At 37.3% G+C, this 21,136-nt stretch overlaps 2 protein-coding genes and 1 long non-coding RNA gene across 4 annotated transcripts; 2 read left to right on the top strand and 1 right to left on the bottom strand.

The window, feature by feature from the left end:
* Positions 1-1,824: 1,824 nt before the first annotated feature.
* On the bottom strand, positions 1,825-9,697 carry LOC113734021 (squamosa promoter-binding-like protein 7). Of its 2 annotated transcripts, none has more exons than XM_027260311.2 (10): positions 8,604-9,697; positions 6,730-6,902; positions 6,233-6,456; positions 6,060-6,134; positions 5,844-5,951; positions 5,319-5,436; positions 4,428-4,563; positions 3,800-3,959; positions 3,010-3,564; positions 1,825-2,606 (listed from the first exon to the last, which is right to left on the bottom strand). In XM_027260311.2, the coding sequence occupies exons 1-10, from the start codon at positions 9,191-9,193 to the stop codon at positions 2,307-2,309; spliced, it is 2,439 nt and encodes an 812-aa protein (XP_027116112.1). In that variant the 5' UTR covers positions 9,194-9,697; the 3' UTR covers positions 1,825-2,306. The 2 variants fall into 2 exon arrangements, with proteins under 2 accessions (XP_027116112.1, XP_027116113.1); XM_027260312.2 differs by having other exon boundaries at positions 2,472-2,606; positions 2,924-3,564.
* Positions 9,698-16,799: 7,102 nt separating this feature from the next.
* On the top strand, positions 16,800-20,957 carry LOC113734019 (serine/arginine-rich SC35-like splicing factor SCL28). The gene is made up of 7 exons (XM_027260309.2): positions 16,800-17,087; positions 17,893-17,970; positions 18,109-18,273; positions 18,392-18,450; positions 18,694-18,733; positions 20,098-20,400; positions 20,707-20,957. Exons 1-7 carry the CDS (start codon positions 16,939-16,941, stop codon positions 20,714-20,716), a joined length of 804 nt encoding a protein of 267 aa, XP_027116110.1. The 5' UTR covers positions 16,800-16,938; the 3' UTR covers positions 20,717-20,957.
* Positions 19,336-19,775, top strand: LOC140037507 (uncharacterized). Its single transcript, XR_011841388.1, has 2 exons — positions 19,336-19,475; positions 19,566-19,775. It is a non-coding gene; the product is annotated as an uncharacterized lncRNA (long non-coding RNA).
* Positions 20,958-21,136: the final 179 nt, after the last annotated feature.

Genomic DNA, 21,136 nt, shown 5'->3' with positions numbered 1-21,136 from the left:
ATGGATATAAGGACGGCAATATCAAAAAAAAAAAATTCAGATGAAATTGTTAAAAATTAAGTCAAGGGGGTCCAAAGTTGCCATTTTAAATCAAGACAAGAAATAAACCAAATTCCAGAGTTGGCTGGCCCCCCAATAGTGGCCAAATCCAGCCCCTGAAAGCATGGACCAACTTTTCAATTCTGGGTGGGAATAACAAGAACCACCTTTTTTTTTTTTTTTTTTTCTTTTTGTGTATGCTCAATGTTCATCACATTTGGCCAAAAGACATTTGACTTTGGGGGCATATAAGGGACCAGCATATTGTTTGATTAGACTGATCTTTCAAAGATGACATAACTGATAGGATAACACCCCCCACTCATTCTCAGGAGGTCCAGGGGGTCTTTACTTCTTAACAGCGGGACACCCTGTAGATTTTTTTTATCTCACATCGGAATTGGGGGGTTGGGTTAATGGGTAGATAAGTCCCCTGAACACGCCTTTAAAAGTTGCTGACTTTTAAAGGTTGTTCGAAAAATTAGGTTTATTTATTTCAAAAAGTCTGAGTTTCCTCAACTTTGGCAAAAGAAAAGAAAGATAGGATAACACCACCCTCCCATTTCCGCTCTAGCTAGTTTTCTGAACTTTCTGTAACAACTTTGCATGGACTTTGGTGTCACCAAATCATTTGCGAGGAGATGCAGGAAGTAATCATAATACGGACGTCAATCTTTCTTTACTGCACCATCTTTTGTTTTTTGCACAAATTAAATGCCAAGTTGTCTTCCAATTGTTGGTGTATTAAATTAGTGAACTTAACAGTACATGCATTCTTAAGATTCGATGGGCGTATCGATTGCTTGAGCTTTGAATCCATGACATCATTCAGAACAGATAGATGACTTGAATTGACAATCATGTTACTTTTTGGCGACATTAGAGTTTAGACAAGGACACAAAGCCAAGTTTAGCTAAAGTCTGTCTGTTGGGAACAAATTCATGTGTTTTCTTGCTCATATGTTGACACTGTCGAACCACCAACAACAACAACAATAATAATGACAATAAAGAAATACAGTAAAATTTCGCGGTTGGAAATATTTTGGATAGTAAATTATTTGAGATAATTTTTTTTAAAGAAAAAAGATTACAGTAACGCTTTCTTAATGTAATATCTGTAAAATAAAAAGACAATTAAAAATATATTTGTGATGTAAATAAATAAATTTGTGCAAATAATCGACTATCCAAACGCACACGGACCACTCAAGCTTGCGTCTAGTTTTTTCAGTAGTTGCAATCTTTCTTTTTATGTACATAAAGCGATGCGCGGAAAAAATAGTTTTGAACGATTTTCCCAAAAAATTTTGGACCGAACATTTTGGCCAGCTGAATCCCAGCCGCAAATACGAAGGAGAGGAGAAAATATGTTCGGGCATTAGTAGTCAAAGTTCAGAAGCACATGAATGAACTCGTTCAAACTTCTGTGCTGAATTTTTTTTTTTTTCCCTTTTCTTTCTTTTTAAGGCCTCTATAATTACTAGCATGATCATTATCATTAGTTTTTTTTAGGCAGTTTGGTTCCTTTCATAAGAGCTATCAAGTTCTTAAAGCAGAAGAAATCCTGGATCCTGTGCCAGTCAAATTTAACAGCAAAACATTCATATGAAACTGCATAAATTCAAATCTTTAAAAGGGAAGATGAGAATTTGTCCGCAAATTGATGAACTGTCTTATCAGAGAAACTTGGGACAGCCAAGTATTCGAATTTCAGGGATATATTCCCCATAATCAATACAGAACATAAATAAATAAATAAATAAATAATGAAGCTACTCACAGTTCCAAGTCAAGAACACACCTACTATTAAGTGACACTTGAAATTATTTTGATGCCATGAACCGAGTAGCTAGGATAGGATCGTAAAAACATATAACATTTCTATTCTACCAAAACTTGATACAGAAAAAAAGAGAAATCTACAATTGGTACAACGTTTAAGAACAAAATACAGGAGCAACATCGATACGCCAGGCTGTCTTTTCAATCAAGGGAAAAACAATATAATCCTTCCAACAATTGAAACCATGTACCGTCGGTTTTTGTATGCCATGCTGAGTACCATTTCAACTTGTTGGGTGCCTCCAAAACCATACAAATGCTGCATATTCCACAGCCAGCTCAACTTCGAGCATCAAGGCAAGAACATAACATTCACCACCTTGTGATTAATCACCTTAATCCCTAAATCTTTACTGTACATTGCGGTATCATTCCATCTACATTCCGGTACACCTGCTCTGGATTGGAGCAACTTACAACACTACGAATTCTGTTGCAAACACTTGCGAATCGTCGTGGCTACTTCACCAACCGTCTCAGGGTGGAAGAGGACGGCGCAGAGTCCAATACACACAGTAGCAGCAGTTACTGCAAAAATGAGAGGCCGAGAGGAAAAACCCGTTTTAATCAACAAAGGACTGCAAGATTTTCCCGGTCGTTCACTAACGTTTACTCTCATGACCACCTCTCCGGTCAGAAGAGGGACCGTTGTTCCTCCCTCGTGAGAAGAAGATATGTCCACTCTAGCAGTTAACTTTGCCTTACTTGTTACCTCCTCACCCTGCAATTTCAAAGTCAATGTCTCGTTCAGAAAAAGGAAAACATGTTTAATCAGCATAGAAAAGGATACCAGTGAACAGGCTCCAGCTGCTTTAGGGTCTAGACAGGAATCTGTACCCAGAAGGGAAAAAAACATGAAAAATAACAAAAAGAAAAGGAATAAAGAAGTTCCACCAGTCTTGGTGCAAAACTCAAAATTTGGATGTTTGGAAAAAAGAGTCCAGCTTTCAAAATGTCGACTCCAGTGTACTCCAAGACATCAAAAAGTTCATGAAAAATTAACAGGGCAACATCCAATTATAAGCAGATAGTCGTAACCTTCAAATTTGATGACACAGTAATCAATCGCCTAAATGATCATAAATGACCCACAACCATTTAGGGGCAGCGGAAAAAGCCTTCACCTGGCTGTTTGATGTTGCAACAGATGACATATGATCCAGGGAGCTTCGATTGAAAGACCTTTCCCCTAGCAAAAACTTTCTTGAATTATTTAATTGATGTTCATTTCGTCGCAATTTCTGATAAAGTATGTCTCTTGCCTTGTCCAAATTCATCCACAAGTGCTCCATATCAGCATCAGTGATGTTGGTTGCAACAAAATTCTTGTCGATCAAAACTCTCGTATAATACACCACTCTGTCCAGTATGGCAGTAGACTCATTTTCTATTAGAAAATTCAAAAGATTAGTAAACCTTTTGATCTGCACAGATGTGAGAAATTGCGTAGATGATTTCATGACAGGCTTCTTCAGTGACCATGCTACATCCATAATAAATTCTGAAAATTCTGTTTGTCTCAAGTCAGAAACTCCACATGAACTAGTAGCTGAAAGCTGTAGTCCTTTAATACATGGTTTAGCAGCAAATCTTTGCTGCATTATATTCATTTCTGCACAAATTTCTTTGTCGCCGATAAGGACAGGAATAAAATTCGAAAGGCCAAATTCATTCTCAACCTACAAAGACAAGTTTCAAGGACCTAAATCTCAGTTCAGAAAACCTCTTGCATTTCCAAAATAAGTAGTCCTAGTATAGCCACAATAATGGGCATATAATCAGAAGTAGAATTTATATCTTTTCTCAAAGTATTCTTAATAAGAAAGTCATGATCAGAAAACTATAGATACATATTAAGACATACAATTAAAAGGTGTCCAGTCATTTAAAAAGAGGATTTACAGGAAGTTCTACCTCAACAAATGCAGGGCCAAAGATTCCAGGTTCCGTTTGAGGAACAGATATCTTGAATGAATGATGGTTTAGGCTACCAGCATCCCCTTCAGTCTTACCGCATGATGATGAAACACAAAGATCATGGGCTAGATATTTTCCCATGAAAGATACAAGGAACCTGCATGGACAACACACATTATATTCATATAATCTCCAAAAAGAACCAAAGCAAGCATGGTCCGACCAACAGTTATACCATCGCTTTGCTGACATTCTACATTCATAGGCAATTACATAGTCACTTTGAAACAGCATATTAAAAGTACTTTAGTGAAGATGCAGCTTTTTGGCTTCAATAAAACCACTAAATAAATGAATCCTTCTGTTCTCTCACATGCTTCAATCATACTTGTTCTTAAAAGGAACCTTGTATTTTCTCAAACCCCTAGCACATGTATTATCCTTGAAACTACAAACATCAAAATACATAAACTTACATCACACAAACCGGCCGAGGCAAAACTAGAAGCAGTTATCTTTGCACCTTATAATTTGGCCTTAGCATAATTATATGAGTGATTGTCCAAGATGAGTGCAGAGAAACAGTTTTACTACTATCTCTTTAAGTAAAGCTGCAGTGACATACCGAAGTTTAGACGGAAGAAGGTTACTTCCACAGGCAACAAACTCCATTGGCTTTCCAGCCTCAAAGCATGTATGATGAACATGATGGAGCTTTGGAGCCTGTTCATTAACCTTAACTTTGAAGAGAGAACTTCCACCTGTTTCAATACACAATTAAATGAACAATTACTGCAAATTCAAGGATTTTATAGCTTGATGATGTCCTGGTTTAAAGAACCATATCCTTGCCAAAGAACTACAATATGTATAGTTCAGGTTTTAGGAGTCAGACTCCTAGGGTTGCTTCTATAAGTACAATAGCAATAAACCCTGATATTAAAGGATACTGGTCTACCATTCTAAAATAGGAAATCGCAGCAACATAACAAAGGTCATCCTGATTAAGAATAGTAACCTAACCTTGATTTTCAGATTATAGTTCCACATACAACAACTTCCGGCTTTGATTATTTCCTAATTGAGCCTTTTTTTTTTTGACAGGGTTCTGAAAACAGATGATATTTTTTATGACAGAACCAAGAATCCCTTAACATCTTTGTCCATGTTATATGATGAAGGATTATATCAAAGCAATTTGAAATTTGTGCAAATGCAAATTTAAGAAAAAAGTTCCACGTGAAGTAAATATCTATTACATTTAAAAAATGTGTGACCTAAAAATTTCATGTGGTTCAAAGTTCTATGCCACAGAGACAACTGATAGCAGTACCCCTGAGTCAGCCAATAATTACTCCATGGTCTTCTGAAAGATAGTAGCCATGATCATAACCATCAAAAGGCAAAATAGTAGTTAATCCTTGGATACCTTACAAGCAGTACTGCAAGGGAAATGAGTACATGGCAAGTAAAATATGATGGTCCATCGCAAATGATATCTAAACTGACAAGTTACCTTTTATCACACGGAATATCATGTTGTTAAGATAAATATAAAAAGTGTCCCGGCCAGATAGCATGCTTCCAGGAGAGAGAACCAAGTTGTGCAAGCACTCAGCTGGCTTCTCGGATAACTGCTCAATGCAATTAAATGCAGGAGTTAGATTAAGGAAAAGTCCTATCAATTAGACATTTGAATCCACAACCCGGATAAAAAAGCATGGCCATAACTCAGTGATTTTTTTAATTATTTATTTTTTATAGCACGGCAGGGTGGGATTTAAAAAGGAGGGAAGGGGAAGGGTGGATTTGAACCCAGGACATCAAATTCCTGAGGCCATAACCCTGCGATGTTAAATGCAGAGCATTCACAGGAGTTAACGAGTGAATTATCAATGCACAATGTGATCTATCATAAAAAAAGAGGTTCAGATAAAAAAGGCAATTAATCTTTCAGTAAAGTTAGTGTGCTATTGATTTTCAAACTTTGTTGATGTTAAATAACGACAAAGACAATAGGGCGAAACTTCATATACATTACCTTAACCCACATAAACTTGGGCATTGCAATGAACACTGTCAATATTGTACAGCCAGGGCGGATGTATCCCTCCAATTCAACAGGCATGCTAGCTAACCATTGAAATATCTGCAAGGAACATTCAGCCCTTAGTCAAGTAAATTGTAACATACTTTTGCAGAAATATGCATCATCCTCGCACTTATATACTAAACTGTAATAATAATCCTTTAATACTTGGTGCCGGAGTCGTCGAGGAAATTCTGCAGGATTCCAATCATAAAGCTTGAAAGAGATGCGACCAGTAGGACACTACAACAAACACAAGATCAGGAAACACTAACTCAGTAAGCTCGCAAGAAGAATTTGGAGGTACATGACGTTAAGCAACAAAGTTGACGAAAACCAACCACAGAAGAAAATGCATTTTTGTTGTCACAGAAAGACGGGGAGCGACTGTATTTAGGATTTTCTTTCTCTCCGTAGATCTGAGTGTCACCATAAGATCCAGAAGTTACAATGCTATTGTTCTGAATATTCTGTGAATCATGAGCTGAGCAGAGTGTTGACTGTTGCCCTTCAGATTCCAACAATGTTTCCTTCTCTGCATTTTCACTACTCAAGCAAATGCCATCTGTGTCATGCAAAATTCATTTAGGCCATGAAAAAACTAAACAGCTATGTTGCATGATGCAAGCATAGGAAGAATTGAAAGAGGGACATCGCAAGTTAGAAAAAATCAAGTGCTTTTCTGTATTTATTTGTCAGTGTTGAATCGGTGTTGTTGCCATTGACCAGTCTATAACAGGACAAGCCACAAGATTAGCACCACAAATGGCATATTTAAAATGCAGAAACACAGCAGGGGTTTTCATGCTTCTAACAAGTGGGTTCAAAACTATAATACCTTTTCCTGCATCATCATCACCGCTAACATCTTCGGCCACAGTGGTCTGCTGATGTTCCGTTTCAACAGTGCCTTTAGGATCATTGGGTTTCCTTCGTCGTCTATTATTGTGACGCTCTAATTTCCTTCTACAGCTACGCTTGCCCTCATCAAAATCAGATAAAATATGAAACCTTCAAAACAAATTCCATTGTTAACTGATGACTCGAGTCAATTGGAAGACAAAAAACATGAAATCTAGTTAGTTTTAAAATTCCAAAAAGTCTAAGTCTGGTTGTCTCTAGCTCAAAATAAAAGAAAAAAAAGGAGGGAAACTGGACAATTCATAGATATAAAGTTAACATGCACAGATTAAACAAATAACAATCTGAAAATGATGGCTGAAGTAATATGCGCTCTTAACTAAGCAGAGACTAGAAAACTTATGTACGCAGAGCACAAAAGCATAATAACAAGATGAGTTCTCAATGTTCATGGAAATTTAGATATAAAAAAAAATAATAATTAACCGTATTGAACGAAAATTGATCAGATAATATCCCAAGGAGTAAGAACAAAGTCGATTTTAGCCATGGAATCCACAACTAATCAGGAGAGCAATGTATCTGAAAAAGTGGGGAAAATGGTTAATATTTGAAGTCATCTGACAAAAACAGTTTCAAATGTCTGCGTTGTTTTAAAAACTGGAGCTGCAGTATGGAGCTGTAATTCTAGATGCACTCTACGTCAGTTTACTGAGGACTCCTTTGGCATGACTACATCTCAAACTGAACCCTTAATAATAGGAGCATCGCAAGGTGCTTTTCAAAATCATCTTTTTCTTCCTCTTAAACAGACCAAATCACTAGTTGAAAAAAAAAAAGCAAAAAACAAAAGCTTAAAATAACTAACAACTTTAGCAAAGTCATAATCAGCTTATTTTAAACAAATGAAAATAAACCCTGAGTATCACCACCAATTTTCTATTGCCTTTTCTCGTAGTAATAACTTTTCATCCCCTCCCCCCACCCCAACCGCCTCTGGGTTTGTATTGCCAATTACTATCTCAATCATTTCTTTCACCCCATCTGGCATATTATCACTACTAAGCCACTAACTCCCAGCTTATTATGAAAGTCCCTATCCTTGTTTAAATGTCTAAGGAGAAGCTTAAATTTGAACTGCATAACTTTGTCATCAGTAATAAATGTCTCGTCAACTACATTCATTTACTTTGGATCCTATTTCAGCTAAGATCAATTAAGGTCATTAGGTCCTCATTCCATGTGTCTTGTAGTAGGTGCAACCAAACATGAATGCAATTTTCACCTATTACCTAAATACTTATAATGGTGCAACAGTAGAAGGAAATGCTCATTCAGGAATGAGGAGAACACCTTACAACACCAACATCAATAATCCATGGTGCCAACTGCCAATATTTACGACTCAAGTCCAGTAAAATTTAGTTTCCCCGGTTATCACATAAAAGCGAAATTCAGCAAACTCCTCCATAAAGTGTACCATAAATGATTAATCCTCAAATGATCCCACTAGTCATGGTCACCGTCAACTCCACCTCCATACTAAAACTTCATTTTCATACTAATTGCTAGTCCATGCATCCCCTCCATCTCAAATTTCCCATTTCGCGTATTTCTTTCCACGACTTCTCAAAAAAAAAAACCAAAAAAAATAAAAATTGATGAACCTAATGTGATCCCATATAGATGCCATTTTTCAGCATATTCCCAGGCATTTAATGAACATATGAACGTAACAAATTATGCGTTCCGCTAAAATCTTCACTCCCATCACCAAAAAATTGCATCTTTGAGCAGCAAATAACTATTATAATAAGCCAGACAGCAGGCAGGAATTTAAGCTAAACTTACTTGCCACACTGTTGACAATATCTCTTACTCTGCCCATCAAGAACTACAGCACCAGCATTGGCGCACTGCAAACAAACCCGGTGCCGCTTATGATATCCTTTAAGTTCACTGATATCAGCTCCACACCCCGGCACTTGGCAGCGGGCATTAGACCCTGCCCGAACCCTGACGGTCCGGGGTCTCTTTTTGCCCGGCCCGCCAAGGGCCGTCACCTCTTCCAGCTCCAACTTCTCATCTAACTCCGGGCAAGCACAGGGAACCCGACCCGCCAAGAAATTCGTGCAAACCAGCCTCGGGTCCCTCTTCCTAACCCGCCCCGGATCCTCCGCCGGAGGTGAAACTTGATCCGAATCCGAGGGCGAGACGGGTCCCTCCTGCTGTTGTTGATCGGCGGCAAAAGGAGCAGACGCAAAAGGCTCGACGTCGATGTTGAAGTCCAGAAAATCGGACCAATCGAAAAGGGAGGAGTTGGTGGGGTCCTCAAGAAATGCCGAGATCATGGAGGCGTTAGACATGTCCAGGGGTTTAGGATGGGTTTGATGGCGGGATGGCGAAATTGGTGCAATTGATGGTGAACTTGAATTGTCCATCAGGCGTTTGATGAAAAGCCGCCAAGATTGTTGGAAGGAAAAATTAGCGGAGAGGGGAATCCAGAGGAGCAGAAACGAGTGGTTGGCGGTGGGGTTGAGGGCAGAAGGGGTTGGTTGGGTGGTGAAAATCGAAAATTGGGCAGGTCAGCTGTAACAGTCAGCTGCTGGGGGTGGTGGAGTTAGGTGGTGACACGAAGACGCTGGGAATCTTCAAGGGAGGGATTGACTACATGCGTAAACACGAGGAGATGAGTAGGCCCAGTGTGATCATGTTGCCTCTTCATTATCGGGATGGATGAACAGATTTGAGTTGATGAATTTGATGGTGGTGGCGGTGGTAATTTTTGTGATTTGGACGGAACATTGCTTTGTCAAATCATAGAGGAAGAATCAAAATGATTCACGACTATTGGAAATCCTAAGAGCCATTTGGTATGGATGAGGGGCTTCGGGCTTCGGGCAGGGAGAATATTAGGAATATATAAGTAGTAGTTTTCTTCCTTTATATTTCACGATCAATAAACTTCACATTTATTACAAGAAGAAAATATTGGGTCGATAGTACCATCATGTTGTCGCAGATTAGTCAAAAATCTAAAAAATCCATCATGTCTGGCAATGGATTTAGGGATAACATATCTTTGGGCTACCGTTTGTTTGAAGTCGATCCATTATTCAACAGCAGTTATTAAGTTAACTGCAGCCCAAAAGTTAAACTACTACTCTGTCAATGAAACTAATGGCGTGTTATTTCTTTTTTTTTTTTTTTAAAAAAAAATTTCCTTCAAAACATATAGAAGTAAGTAGCATTTGAATACGCACTACTAACAGCTTAATTCTTTTAAATCAATTTGGCTCCTTGACATATCATGCGATTAAAATTAGAGGGTTGGTCGAGATTGGTGTGGAATTAGATCAATCAGCAAACAACGACTTTATTACCAAAATAATCAACAAAACGAATGATATTTTGCTGACCAAACTATTTGATTAAGCAAACTTGCACCAAACTCAATCATATTTTCACAAAAATGAACGTTTTCACAAGTCATTTAACTATGTAATATGTATGCAAGATGAGTTTGGCACTAGGGGCGGTGCCGCAGTCAAATTCGAGCAGTACACTATTCAAGTCTACTCGTACTCAGCTTGAGTTAAAAAAAAAAAAACTTAAAAGCTCGAGTTTGAATTTGATTTTTTTTTTTTTTTTTGCCTTACTCGAACTCAAGTTCGCAGTCATGCAAATTAAGTCCAATCGAGTTTAATTCAAGCTTAATCGAGATTGGTCGATCCTAATCAAGCTTTAAACACATATAAATTTATATCTTGTATTATTTCAAACAAAGAACAAAATAGACATTTCACACTAATATATATATATATATATATATATATGTGTGTGTGCGTGTGTGTATTGCGTGGATCTTTATTGAATTCAATTAAACTCAATCACCTTTCAAACTTTACATATTAGGCTCGACCTTATCGAGCTCAAACTTGTGTTGACCTTGAGTTCAAACTCGATCAACAAGAGTAAGTAATTCACAAGTTGCTTAATTAATTCGGCTCATTTCCGTTCCTAGTTCAATATTTGATATAACAGTAAATCGTAGGTATCAGCATTCGTCTCGCCACCTTTTGGTCTTTATTAGATTAGATTTACCAAAGGACAGATTATATGGATGGACTATATATGGCAAAAATTTTTTTTTTTTTTTTCTGTTTTCTGCGAGAAATCCTATTAATAGTGTATTTTCTTAGGTTCAGAATTTACCCAGGCTAAATTGTTCTTTCAAACACGCAAGTGTTGAATTAGTGCTCGAAAGTATGCTGAAGGCCCATTTCTCTGTAATTAATTTTTTAGGGCACTCGAAATAAATAATTTTTTTTTTGGGTTTGATTAATTGAGGAGTGGTGGTGGCATCACGGAGCCTGGGAAAAATGTTTGGAAAATGCCAAATCACCTCGAGACATTGAGGATGACATAACAGCTTTTAAGGAAAAATATGGAAGCAAAAACATGGGTAGATCCAGTCTTGTAGATCATGCTGTCCAATTTTTAAGTTGGTTGGTGAAATGGTGCGGCAAAATTTAAATTACATGAATGACATAGATAGATCGAGTCTACCCAGCCCAAGTGTTTGTCATTCCTTGTCGAAGTGGGAAGCTGAAAAAATGTGATGGAAAAATTTTTAGTGGCACCTTGTAGCCCTCATGGATGTCAGCATGATATGATAGTTAAGCGACACCAATACACACGAAGTTTCTTTGCTTCCTTGTTATTTTCTTTGCGTATTTTAAGCATTCTTTCCTGTTACTTGTTTTGAGGGCGTCCAACAACGTCGTGCAAAATACCAGTCTAATTCTCATACTGGCTGCTCAAACTCCAAGTTACACGAGCATTCTCTTCCGGTTCTTTTTCTTTACTTCAAGAAAATCTCACTCATCTCCTCCCGTTAAAAAAAAGGTTACAAAAGGTCAAACACTTGTTAATGATTGATTGATAGTAATATTTGTCAGGTTAAATAGTAGTATGAGCTTTCAAATTTTACTCGTGGAGGGGTTGTCACACTTAGGGCTGAAGCTGAACCAAATAGTTCGGCTCGAACTCACGAGCTACTTGGTCAGCAGCTCGAGCTCAGTTGATCAAGCTCGATCTCGAGGTCGAACTGCTCGTTAGAGCTATCGAATCCAGCTCGATTTTAAAAATTTTTTATTATTGTGAAATGTCAATAATATCCTTCATTTAAAAATATATATAAAATATTAATTTTTACTACTTGAGTTTGATTAGACTTGATTCAGCTCGAATAAGCTCGATTGAGTTTGATTTGAATTAATTACATTTAATTAAACTCGAGCTCGGGTTCCATATATTGATGTCGAACTCGAGCTCGAATTTTAAAAGCTTGACAAGCTCGAACTCGAACTTAGTTAGCTCGACTCGACTCGACAACAGCCCTAGTCACACCGCGTTAAGGATGGAGTGTTTTCAAGTCATTCATTTGTATAACACCTTCACTTTCTTTCTTTCTTCTTCTTCTTCTTCTTCTTCTTTTCCTGTTATCACACGATTGTCCTTTTGATGATAAGTTTAACTCCAGTGAAATTAAAACAGTAGAATTGACTTGGATCAATGACGTAAATATATATTAGGAGGCGACGAGAATGGAAATTTATATGTATGGAATATATAAGCTGAAGAGCGTCGTAGCTGAACGGGTCCCAACCCAAGTTACGTAAACAGTGAAGCGAAACCGCTTGACGATGAAGCAACTATGACGACATTTTACTGGTGAGATGGAGACGATAATCATTGAGGACGAAGATACACCACACGATCGATTTCCCTCCCCTTCTCTCTTCTTTCTTTCTTCTCCATCTCTCCATGTCTGACTGGTAGTTCTCCTGTATCCTTTTGTCCCTTGTTCTTACCATCAAAAGTTTTGGTCCGTTTGTTATTTGGTCTCTGTCAAAATGCATTGTGTGAGAAGCCGAGAGTTGGTGGTTTAGAGCCTATTATCTCCAAATATGGTGTTTCTAAACAGTAAAGGATCCCTCTCCCCCGCAACCAACCCAAAAAAGGAAAAAAAAAAAACGATGCTATTTTTAATGGCAATTTGCAGCCATTGATTGTTAATAGATTACTTTTTTCAAACTTAATTATTAGGATAAATTGGTCCCAATATATTCTAGAAAAACTTACTTACAATCAATACATGGTTTATCCACAAAATCCACAATGTAAAACGAAATAGGTATACAATAAGTACGTACTATATGAAAATTAATGCTTTACTAATTAGTAAAGTATAAGGGATAGAGCATAAGTTATTAGATATATACTTCAAAAGCTTCTACAATATTAAGGATTAACTTTTCATTATACAAAGTTATTCCTACATTAATCAAATCAAAGTCAAAACAAGAACGTATATTCCTTAACTTCTCTAACTAATTTAGCAAATTTTAAAGATGGACACAATTAGCGTAGATATTGAAATTCAAATTTTGATAAATTAGATCATTTGAGCTTGAAAGTTGAATTTAACTAGGCTCGGTATGAGTTACACAATTAATCTAAATGCAGTAGGAGTAGGAGAAGGAAAGGGTTCGGATTTCACTCCAATCCAAACAGGAGCAGCTCTTGGAATCTCCAATTATATATGAATCTAAACGTAACCTTTGCCTCTACTAATTAATACTACCACATCTTTTGCCCCCACTATTTGTTTTCTTCGACAAGCAAGTCTCAGTCTGTTCTGACTTCTGATGGCTGCTGTAGCGGTTGAAGGAATGGTTTCTCGCGCCCTGAATGTCGGTGGCCGAATCGCCCTTTACGCTTCCGGAGGAATTCTCTGCATTGGTGCTTGCAAAGCTTACAACTACATGCACTCAAACAAGACTGCTGCTAACAGCAAGAAGCATCCATCGAAGAAACAAAAATCATGGTGGCTCTTCAAACACCGCTAGGACTCATCCATCATCTGTTGTCCATGTATAATATATTGCTCATGCATCTTTACTTCAAGAATTTAACAGCCAAGCTGGGGTTTCTTCAGGAAGAGAAATTAATGTAATGCAAATATTTTTTGTGAGATACCACGGATTACTGAATTGTCGTTTCTTTTATAGTACTGTGTTTTATATGCATGTATGTGTGTGTGTATATATATTATTGACAGTCTGTGTACCCTGCATGATTTTTTGTTTTCGAGCCTTGTTGTTACGTGGTTTATGCTGTAACCTCTTCTGAATCTGTGAAAATTGATGATATTATTTTATTCGATGAAGTTGCAATCCTCGACACTGTTTTACATGATGCCCTAGCTCTCAGCAAATTGCTCGTGCGTCGTTAATTCTCATAAGTAAGTAAAGAAGTAAATAGTAATAGTTACAAAAAATTGCAAATTTTGCATCTCATCAACTCAGCAAAGACATTAAATGGAAGAAATTCTTCAAGTGTGGATAGGATAGAAGTCCACAGATTTATTCGAGGCAGTTGCCTTCATTGTATAGCTTTGAATTTTGATACATGAATGAAATGTTGACGTTTCCAGAAAAGAGAAAAGAAAAAGAAAAGGATCGAGTCCATCCTGGTGTGTGGTGGCTGACCTCTTTGATGCTAATGGAGCGTTAAATTTGCAGATTCTGTCCTTTTTCCTTCCAGAAGAAATTTCTATTTTAATCCTGCATTCACAACTCTAGTCCCCCACTCTGGGTCCTCTTCCTCCAGGAAAACTCAAATTCTGATTAGGTGGATTCCCCCCATTTATTGGCTGGTTCAAGCTCAACTCTTATGGCTCTGCTCTTAGTAATACTAGCACAGCAGGCTCCGGGGGTGTCATTCGTCATTCTTCTGGCTGTTGGATTAAGGGATATAGCAGGAAGTTAGGCATTGCATCCAAGTATCTAACATCTTAGCTGAGTTTTGGGGCGTTAGGAATGGACTTCAACTTGCTAATAATTGCTATGACACTGAAAATCTCCTTTCTAGAAGTCGAAGTTGACTGCACCGACATTATTTCTCTTCTAAACTCTACTGTCAACTCCGATCATTTCTTACATCCAATGAGTTTTGGGGTGTTTCCTATGCATTGATTTGCCACAAACGAATGCAAGCACTTGGTACTTAATTTGCAATGCAATGTGACCAATTTGAGAAGAAAAAGTTTCCATACACAATCCCATACAATCGTGGAGCCAAGTCGAGGTAACAATATGGATATCGGTCGCATCTATTTATAGTATTCGACTATTTGTATGGTAACTCAATTTACTTGACCCGTTTAGTATTTCAGACGATAATAACAGTTGTGGCATAAATTCTATACTACGGGATTAATCCATTAACCTAGAATGAACCATGGGGGAAGGATGGATTGGGTGGTACGGGGAGGAAGTGTGAGCGAGAGGTCTCGGGTTCGAGTCTTTCCGCTTACACTAAAAAAAAAAAAAAAAAAAAAAACTTGAAAAAAATCCATAACCCAATAAATTTGAAAAGATCCCTAGCCTGTTAAGCATATGCTTCAACATATTTTTTCATCTAACTCGTGTAACTCATTCATTCTTGTTGTCTGATAGTTTTTTAATGACAATATTAATAGTACGTAATACAGTCTTTAAAGCATAAAATAAAATCCAAACTTTCAAGACTTGGAGTTTTAACGGAAAAAAGCAAAAAAAAAAAAAAAAAAAACAACATTTTCTTTCCGTGTTTTCTAGGAGTGAGATTTAAGAAATGAAAGAGGAAAAGAAAATTTGAATCCAACACCTCTAATTTTGAAGATTTCAATCTAAGCCACTATATCAAAGGCCTATTTAAATACATATAATACACAGTGAAGCTTTCAAGCCATAAAACAATGTTCAAAGCTTAAATCCTTAACAAAAACAAAATCTAATATTACACACAATAAGACATAAAACTTATGAGTCTTCACTTCTTCCCCTTGGTGTTGCTTCACAAAATCCATTAGAACTAAACACACAAAGATAAAAGAAATTACGAGTTTAGGGTTTCGATGAAAAAAATGAGCTCGTTCAAAAAAAAAAAAATTATTTACGAGTAATAGAGCACGCGGTGAATATCATTTTGCATTAATGGTTGTTACATTTTATGAATTATTCAAAGTGGCTTATATATGTTGGGAGGAGGCCCAGGAGGGTGTGTAAATGTAAACCCCCCACTTACACTTTAGAACAAAAATAAAAAAGAAAAAAAGTAGCTTATGTAATATTTAATTATTACTACCTGTTTGTGTGATTTCTTCAAATCGATCGTGGCCAATTTTGTCCCAACACTACCAAATAGAAATTTTTATAAGTTATGCAATCCAACCTGTATATTTACATTCTGGTTGGCGCGTCATTAATGACTCGATTAAATTCAAACCACTTAAAAATCTATTAATTTTTGGTCGTGTTATCAATATCGTGCTAGTAACTGTCATCTTTTCAAGTGTGTGTTCATCCTCAAAATCATACAATTTCATACGCACTCCAAACTAGTTCAATGTTATACTTCAAAATTTTCACTGAATAATCTAGTTGAGTTGAATATGGTGAAAAGGGAAAGCATTTGAAAGAAAGATCATAAATTCTAGTAAATTTTTTTTTTTTTTGAGTAGATGCATTTAAATTGTAGTTAAGACATTTTTTTTTTTTTTGGTCAACACAGCAGGAGTGTTCAGGTCAAGACCCGAAGGCGGCCCGACTAATCCCCTGTGCCTGGAGTACAGCGCCACTCCAACCGCACCCAGGCGTTAAGTGAGGTTTGACCCCACGACCTGCGAGTGCCGGAAGCAGCCATAGACCGCGTGATCTAGTCCCGGGGGCATTTAAATTATAGTTAAGACTACTTTTTTTTTTTTTTTTTTAATTGTAGTTAAGACTTGTGTTGCAGTAAATGTTAAATTTTGTCTTCTCATCGTAACCTAAAGAATTTATTTCCTGTTCTAACTTTTCACAATTAGTACAACATATTATTGTGATTCAAGTTTCTAGCAATTGCTATAAATATTCGTCTTAAGGGGTAAATTGGTAAAGTCACTGTATCACCCACAGCTTTGGCACATGATAAGTCTCCCTCCAAAACGTCGAGGCATCGGTATTAATCAAACGCACCAGAAGTAGAGCTAGGGCTCATTGCTACCTCTATCACTCTTCAAATTTTAGGACTAGGGTTCTGCAAAATTTCCTCTCAAAATTCAAAATTCTCCAAAGAAAGAACGAAAATTTAAAACATGGGAAGGTACAGAAGTCGAAGCCGGAGCCGAAGCTACAGCCCTGCAAGGCGCAAGCGCTATGACGACCCTCGGGACCGGCGCCGGGAACGCCGTAGCTCTCCTGCCCCCTCTGGGCTTCTCGTTCGTAACATCTCTCTTAGCGCGAGGTTGAATTTTCGTATTTGTTTCTAATTGTTTGGTAGAAACTTTTTATGGCAGTTTAATTTTTTTGTTGGTTGGAGGATGTATAGCATCTTTGTTTCGCCTCTGAAAAATCATGTTTTTATGCAGTTGGCTATAAGAAAACATCTTGCAATGTTTATAGATATGTGGATGGTTTTTAGGTGATGTTACGATTGGGTTCTAGCTATGCTTATAAAATGATTGAGTTACTTGGGGTTTTTTGTCACTTTGAACAATAAATGTATGTGTAAAGCATATTTCTGTTTAGCTGGTAAAATAAATCAGTTTTGTTACTCTTGTCAAAAGCAGTGGTTGTGACCTTGAACTTGGTTTCCCTAGCCTAGTTACTTATTTGTCGTTTTTAGTTTAAATGTGAAGTTCAGCTCTTTGATAGAATTTGATGCTCAACTAGAAATTTATCATAATGGAAGATGAGTTTGATTTTTAGACAGTGACGCTACCATATTCTAGCCTAATTAAGCATGTGGAAATTTGAAAAACTGGTGAATGAAGCTGTCTTTTTAAGAATCTTTGGTTTTCCTGTTTAGAATTGAAAATGATTATAAAGTTGTTCTGGATTACTTTTTGAATAATTAAACTAACAGAGGCACATCCATCACTTTTTGTATAGTTGAATATGTGTAAGCTTTGCAATGTAAAATGTATAGGAAGTCATGCTTACCGACACATGCTTTTGGTTTCAGTTTATCCTCCCCTTTATCTTCAAATTTTCTCCCAACTCTCTGCCTGCTTATGTGTGGAAGATGATGTAATTCTTGTCCTTTGCAGGCCCGAAGATCTTAGGATTCCATTTGAAAGATTTGGTCCAATAAAGGATGTTTATCTTCCAAAGAATTATTACACTGGGTGTGTTTCATATTGTCAATGTGGAGATTTTGATCTCTTCTTTTGACACGTGTTTACCTTTTACCGCTGCTCTATGTTTTCGTATTTTATGCTGATTAACAATGTATCTAAGATTATTTCCTGTCAAAAAAATGTAAGGGAACCTCGTGGCTTTGGATTCGTGAAGTTTCGCAATCCTGAAGATGCAGCTGAGGCAAAGGCGCATTTGAATCGTTCAGTTATTGGAGGACGGGAGATAAGAATTGTTTTTGCTGAGGAAAATAGGAAAACTCCTCAGGAAATGCGCAAAGTTTCACGTCCGAGGTGTGTCATTGATTCAGTTTCCACCTTTTCCTGTGTTAGTGACTTGCCTGAACAATTGCAGATTCCTTTTTCCTTGTATTGTCTTTACTCATTGTGTCTTTCTCTTAACTCTGTCTAGTAATCGAGGAAGCTACAGGAAGCGGAGTCCATCAAGGTCCCCAAGGCGCCGATATCGCTGTCAGTTTGAACTTCACTCCGTTTCACTAATTTCCTCTTAAGCTTTTTTTCCCCTCTTTTTTTCTTCTTCTGTATTAGAATGCTAACAGTGACATCTATCTATGTATTACTTATGATATAGACGTGCATGCAGTGCTAGTACCTATCTATTTCTCTGTGTGTCTATGCGTGTACATAGATTTTATTTGATATTGTAAAGTACTTTGCAGTTTCCTATTAACTGTTAAATGTTTGGCTTTGCAGCTTACTCACGCTCTCCTTCTCCAACAAGACCTGACTTGAGGTGTGGTTTTGAATTATTTGCAAGTATTGGATTCTTTATGTTGTGTCCATATTTTGGCCTGTCAAAAATTTGGTTATTTTTGTATCTGTCATTGTTCTCTACATAATGAAACTGGAATTTGAGGTGGTCTTTGTTAGCAGTTTCCTTGACCTCCTTACCGGATCTATATTGGAAGTGGTTTTCAATCACTTTTTGTACTAACCAAATAAATGTTTCTCAAGTTATTAAGACTAGTTTTTATTGACTTAAATGTTGCATGTTTAATGTTTAGCCTGTCAAGCAATTTCCTGCATTTTCTTGATATTGATGAGGGGCTGTTGGCGTGGTTGAATTGCTGATGCAATGAATTCAAAATTATACAAATAGTCCTGTTCTGGCTTCTGGTTTTATGTTCTTTTTCTTGTTTTAGACGTCTTTGTTTTGCCCTCTGACATGCTTTTATATTTACACTTTTGACTTTTGGTTGCTTGACTTTTTGGATGGCTCACATTTTTTATCTTGTGCATTTCTTGCATTCTTCCACAAGACTTGAATGACATCTCTGGTGGCCTTATGAATGCAGATCCTAATATGAGAAAGAGACTTAAAGTATTCTGGACTAATAAAGACAAAAGAGAAAAGGGATCACAAAATCAAAGAGTGTACTTGCTTACGTACATATCAACGCCTCTCCAGTCTAACCTTCAGTCCTTTTTATGACCTTGGCTTCTAAGGTGTTTACCATAAACTGGAGAACCATCTGGTGTGTAAAATGATTACACTTACAGAACAGCTTCAATTTTTTCTCTTATTGAAATCTTAGCTTGATTTTCTATTGTTGCATACTATCCAGTTAAAGAAAGAATCTAGAGCTTATAGTTGGCCAATGAAAGAACCATCTTCAAAGAAGCAAAGGTTTTTCAAAGTTTTTACTGATTGAGGTGTCGTGAGAATGGCCGTGAAAAGATATTATTGGGTTTCTAGAAGTTGGGGCAAGGAGAGCATTGAAGTTGCTGATCAGTATACACTGCTATAGAGCATTAAAACAGTATTTTGGATGAAAGTTTCATAGTTTTTTTCCAGAAACTCTGGAAAGATGCAGGTAAAGGTCATGCTTCAATCATTAATTTCGAGGCGCTACCAGCTTCTATTATCCTTTATTCCCTTCTTCCTTCCTGGAAACACTGTTAGGCAAACCTATTTATATTAGCTGTAATATGTAGCGGGCTTCTAATTTTTGAGTTGGAAGTGTCTTCCCTTGTTTGAGAAGCACCTTCTTTTCGCTTGGTCTTTGAGCCATTTTCTCTCAGTTCACTTTGGATTATGCACTTTTGGTACTAGCACTTATTAGTTGGGTGATTTTGGTGATGATGTATGATTGAAAGGGGCCGGGATCGTGGTGCACGTGAAGAACGCTACTCTCCTCAAGGATCCAGATCAATTTCTAGATCTGTTTCTCCTAGAGAAGAGAGAAGTTACAGGCCCCATGAGAGATCCCCAAGGCGATCCGGGTCCGTTTCACGATCAGCTTCTCCTCGCGATGAGAAACATGACAGGCCAAGCCGCCAACATTCAACTCCAGGAGGTAATGACCACAGAGTTCTTGTTGTTGACCATGTGCCTAGCAGGTCCCAGAGTCCTCGAAGAAACTCTCCTAGTCCATCTAGATCTCGTTCTAGGTCCTATAGGTATGTTGGATACTTATTTTTGTTAAATTGATACAGGGATTGGTGAAATAGGACTAGTACCTAGCCTGCAAGAGTTTAATATTTTTTTTTTTGTGGTAAGTTAGATTATACTGAAAAGGCTGGAAAGTTTCTTTCCAAATGTCATTTTATGTTCTGATTGGTGGACACTTTATCTCGTGTTGGATGTTGACAACTATGACTGCTGATTCTACTATTAACACCCGCATGGCATTTTTGCTCTTTCTGTGTTTTTTTTTTCTGGCTGCACTAGTTTACATGACCTGATCATTGCTTTTTGTTGTGCAGTCCTCGTTGATGGCTGTTTTGGTTGCATTGTAACCATCTCAAGATTAGATCACTCTGCCTGAAGAAGCGCTGTCTGCGATCTTAGTACCCTGTGATGATGACTGGAAATGTGAAAATTAGACCTCTAGCGGACTGAAATGTCGTCATGTGTTTTTTCGCAACAATATCTGTTTTTCTTTGTTATATTTTTGTTATATTACTCTCTTATGCGAATGCTTTATATTTCAGTTTCAAGGATTGTTACTAGTTAACATGGATGTTTCAGTTTCTTATACACTCTTCTACTTAAAAGAATCTCTGAGCACATGAATCAAATAGTTACTTTGTGACATATATGGTTGATTTTGCTCATTTGACGGGAATTTTAAGCTGCTTTAATCTGACTCCGTGATATTTAAGCAGCCTTGCATACATTTGCTGATTCCGTACT

Source organism: Coffea arabica, chromosome 3c (genome assembly GCF_036785885.1).
Source record: "Coffea arabica cultivar ET-39 chromosome 3c, Coffea Arabica ET-39 HiFi, whole genome shotgun sequence".
NCBI classification, from domain to species: Eukaryota; Viridiplantae; Streptophyta; class Magnoliopsida; order Gentianales; family Rubiaceae; genus Coffea; species Coffea arabica.
This window is presented reverse-complemented; position numbering and strand designations above follow the sequence as displayed.

What these genes read in the sequence shown, in the direction of transcription:
- LOC113734021 (XM_027260311.2), bottom strand. Translation starts at nt 9,193, where the DNA reads ATGGACAATTCAAGTTCACCATCAATTGCACCAATTTCGCCATCCCGC. An exon ending in AAAATGCATTTTCTTCTGTG is followed by an intron (nt 6,135 to 6,232) that starts GTTGGTTTTCGT and finishes TGTTTGTTGTAG; the next exon opens with TGTCCTACTGGTCGCATCTC. An exon ending in TTGGCCCTGCATTTGTTGAG is followed by an intron (nt 3,565 to 3,799) that starts GTAGAACTTCCT and finishes TTGTCTTTGTAG; the next exon opens with GTTGAGAATGAATTTGGCCT.
- LOC113734019 (XM_027260309.2), top strand. Translation starts at nt 16,939, where the DNA reads ATGGGAAGGTACAGAAGTCGAAGCCGGAGCCGAAGCTACAGCCCTGCA. An exon ending in AACATCTCTCTTAGCGCGAG is followed by an intron (nt 17,088 to 17,892) that starts GTTGAATTTTCG and finishes TGTCCTTTGCAG; the next exon opens with GCCCGAAGATCTTAGGATTC. An exon ending in CCCAAGGCGCCGATATCGCT is followed by an intron (nt 18,451 to 18,693) that starts GTCAGTTTGAAC and finishes TTGGCTTTGCAG; the next exon opens with CTTACTCACGCTCTCCTTCT.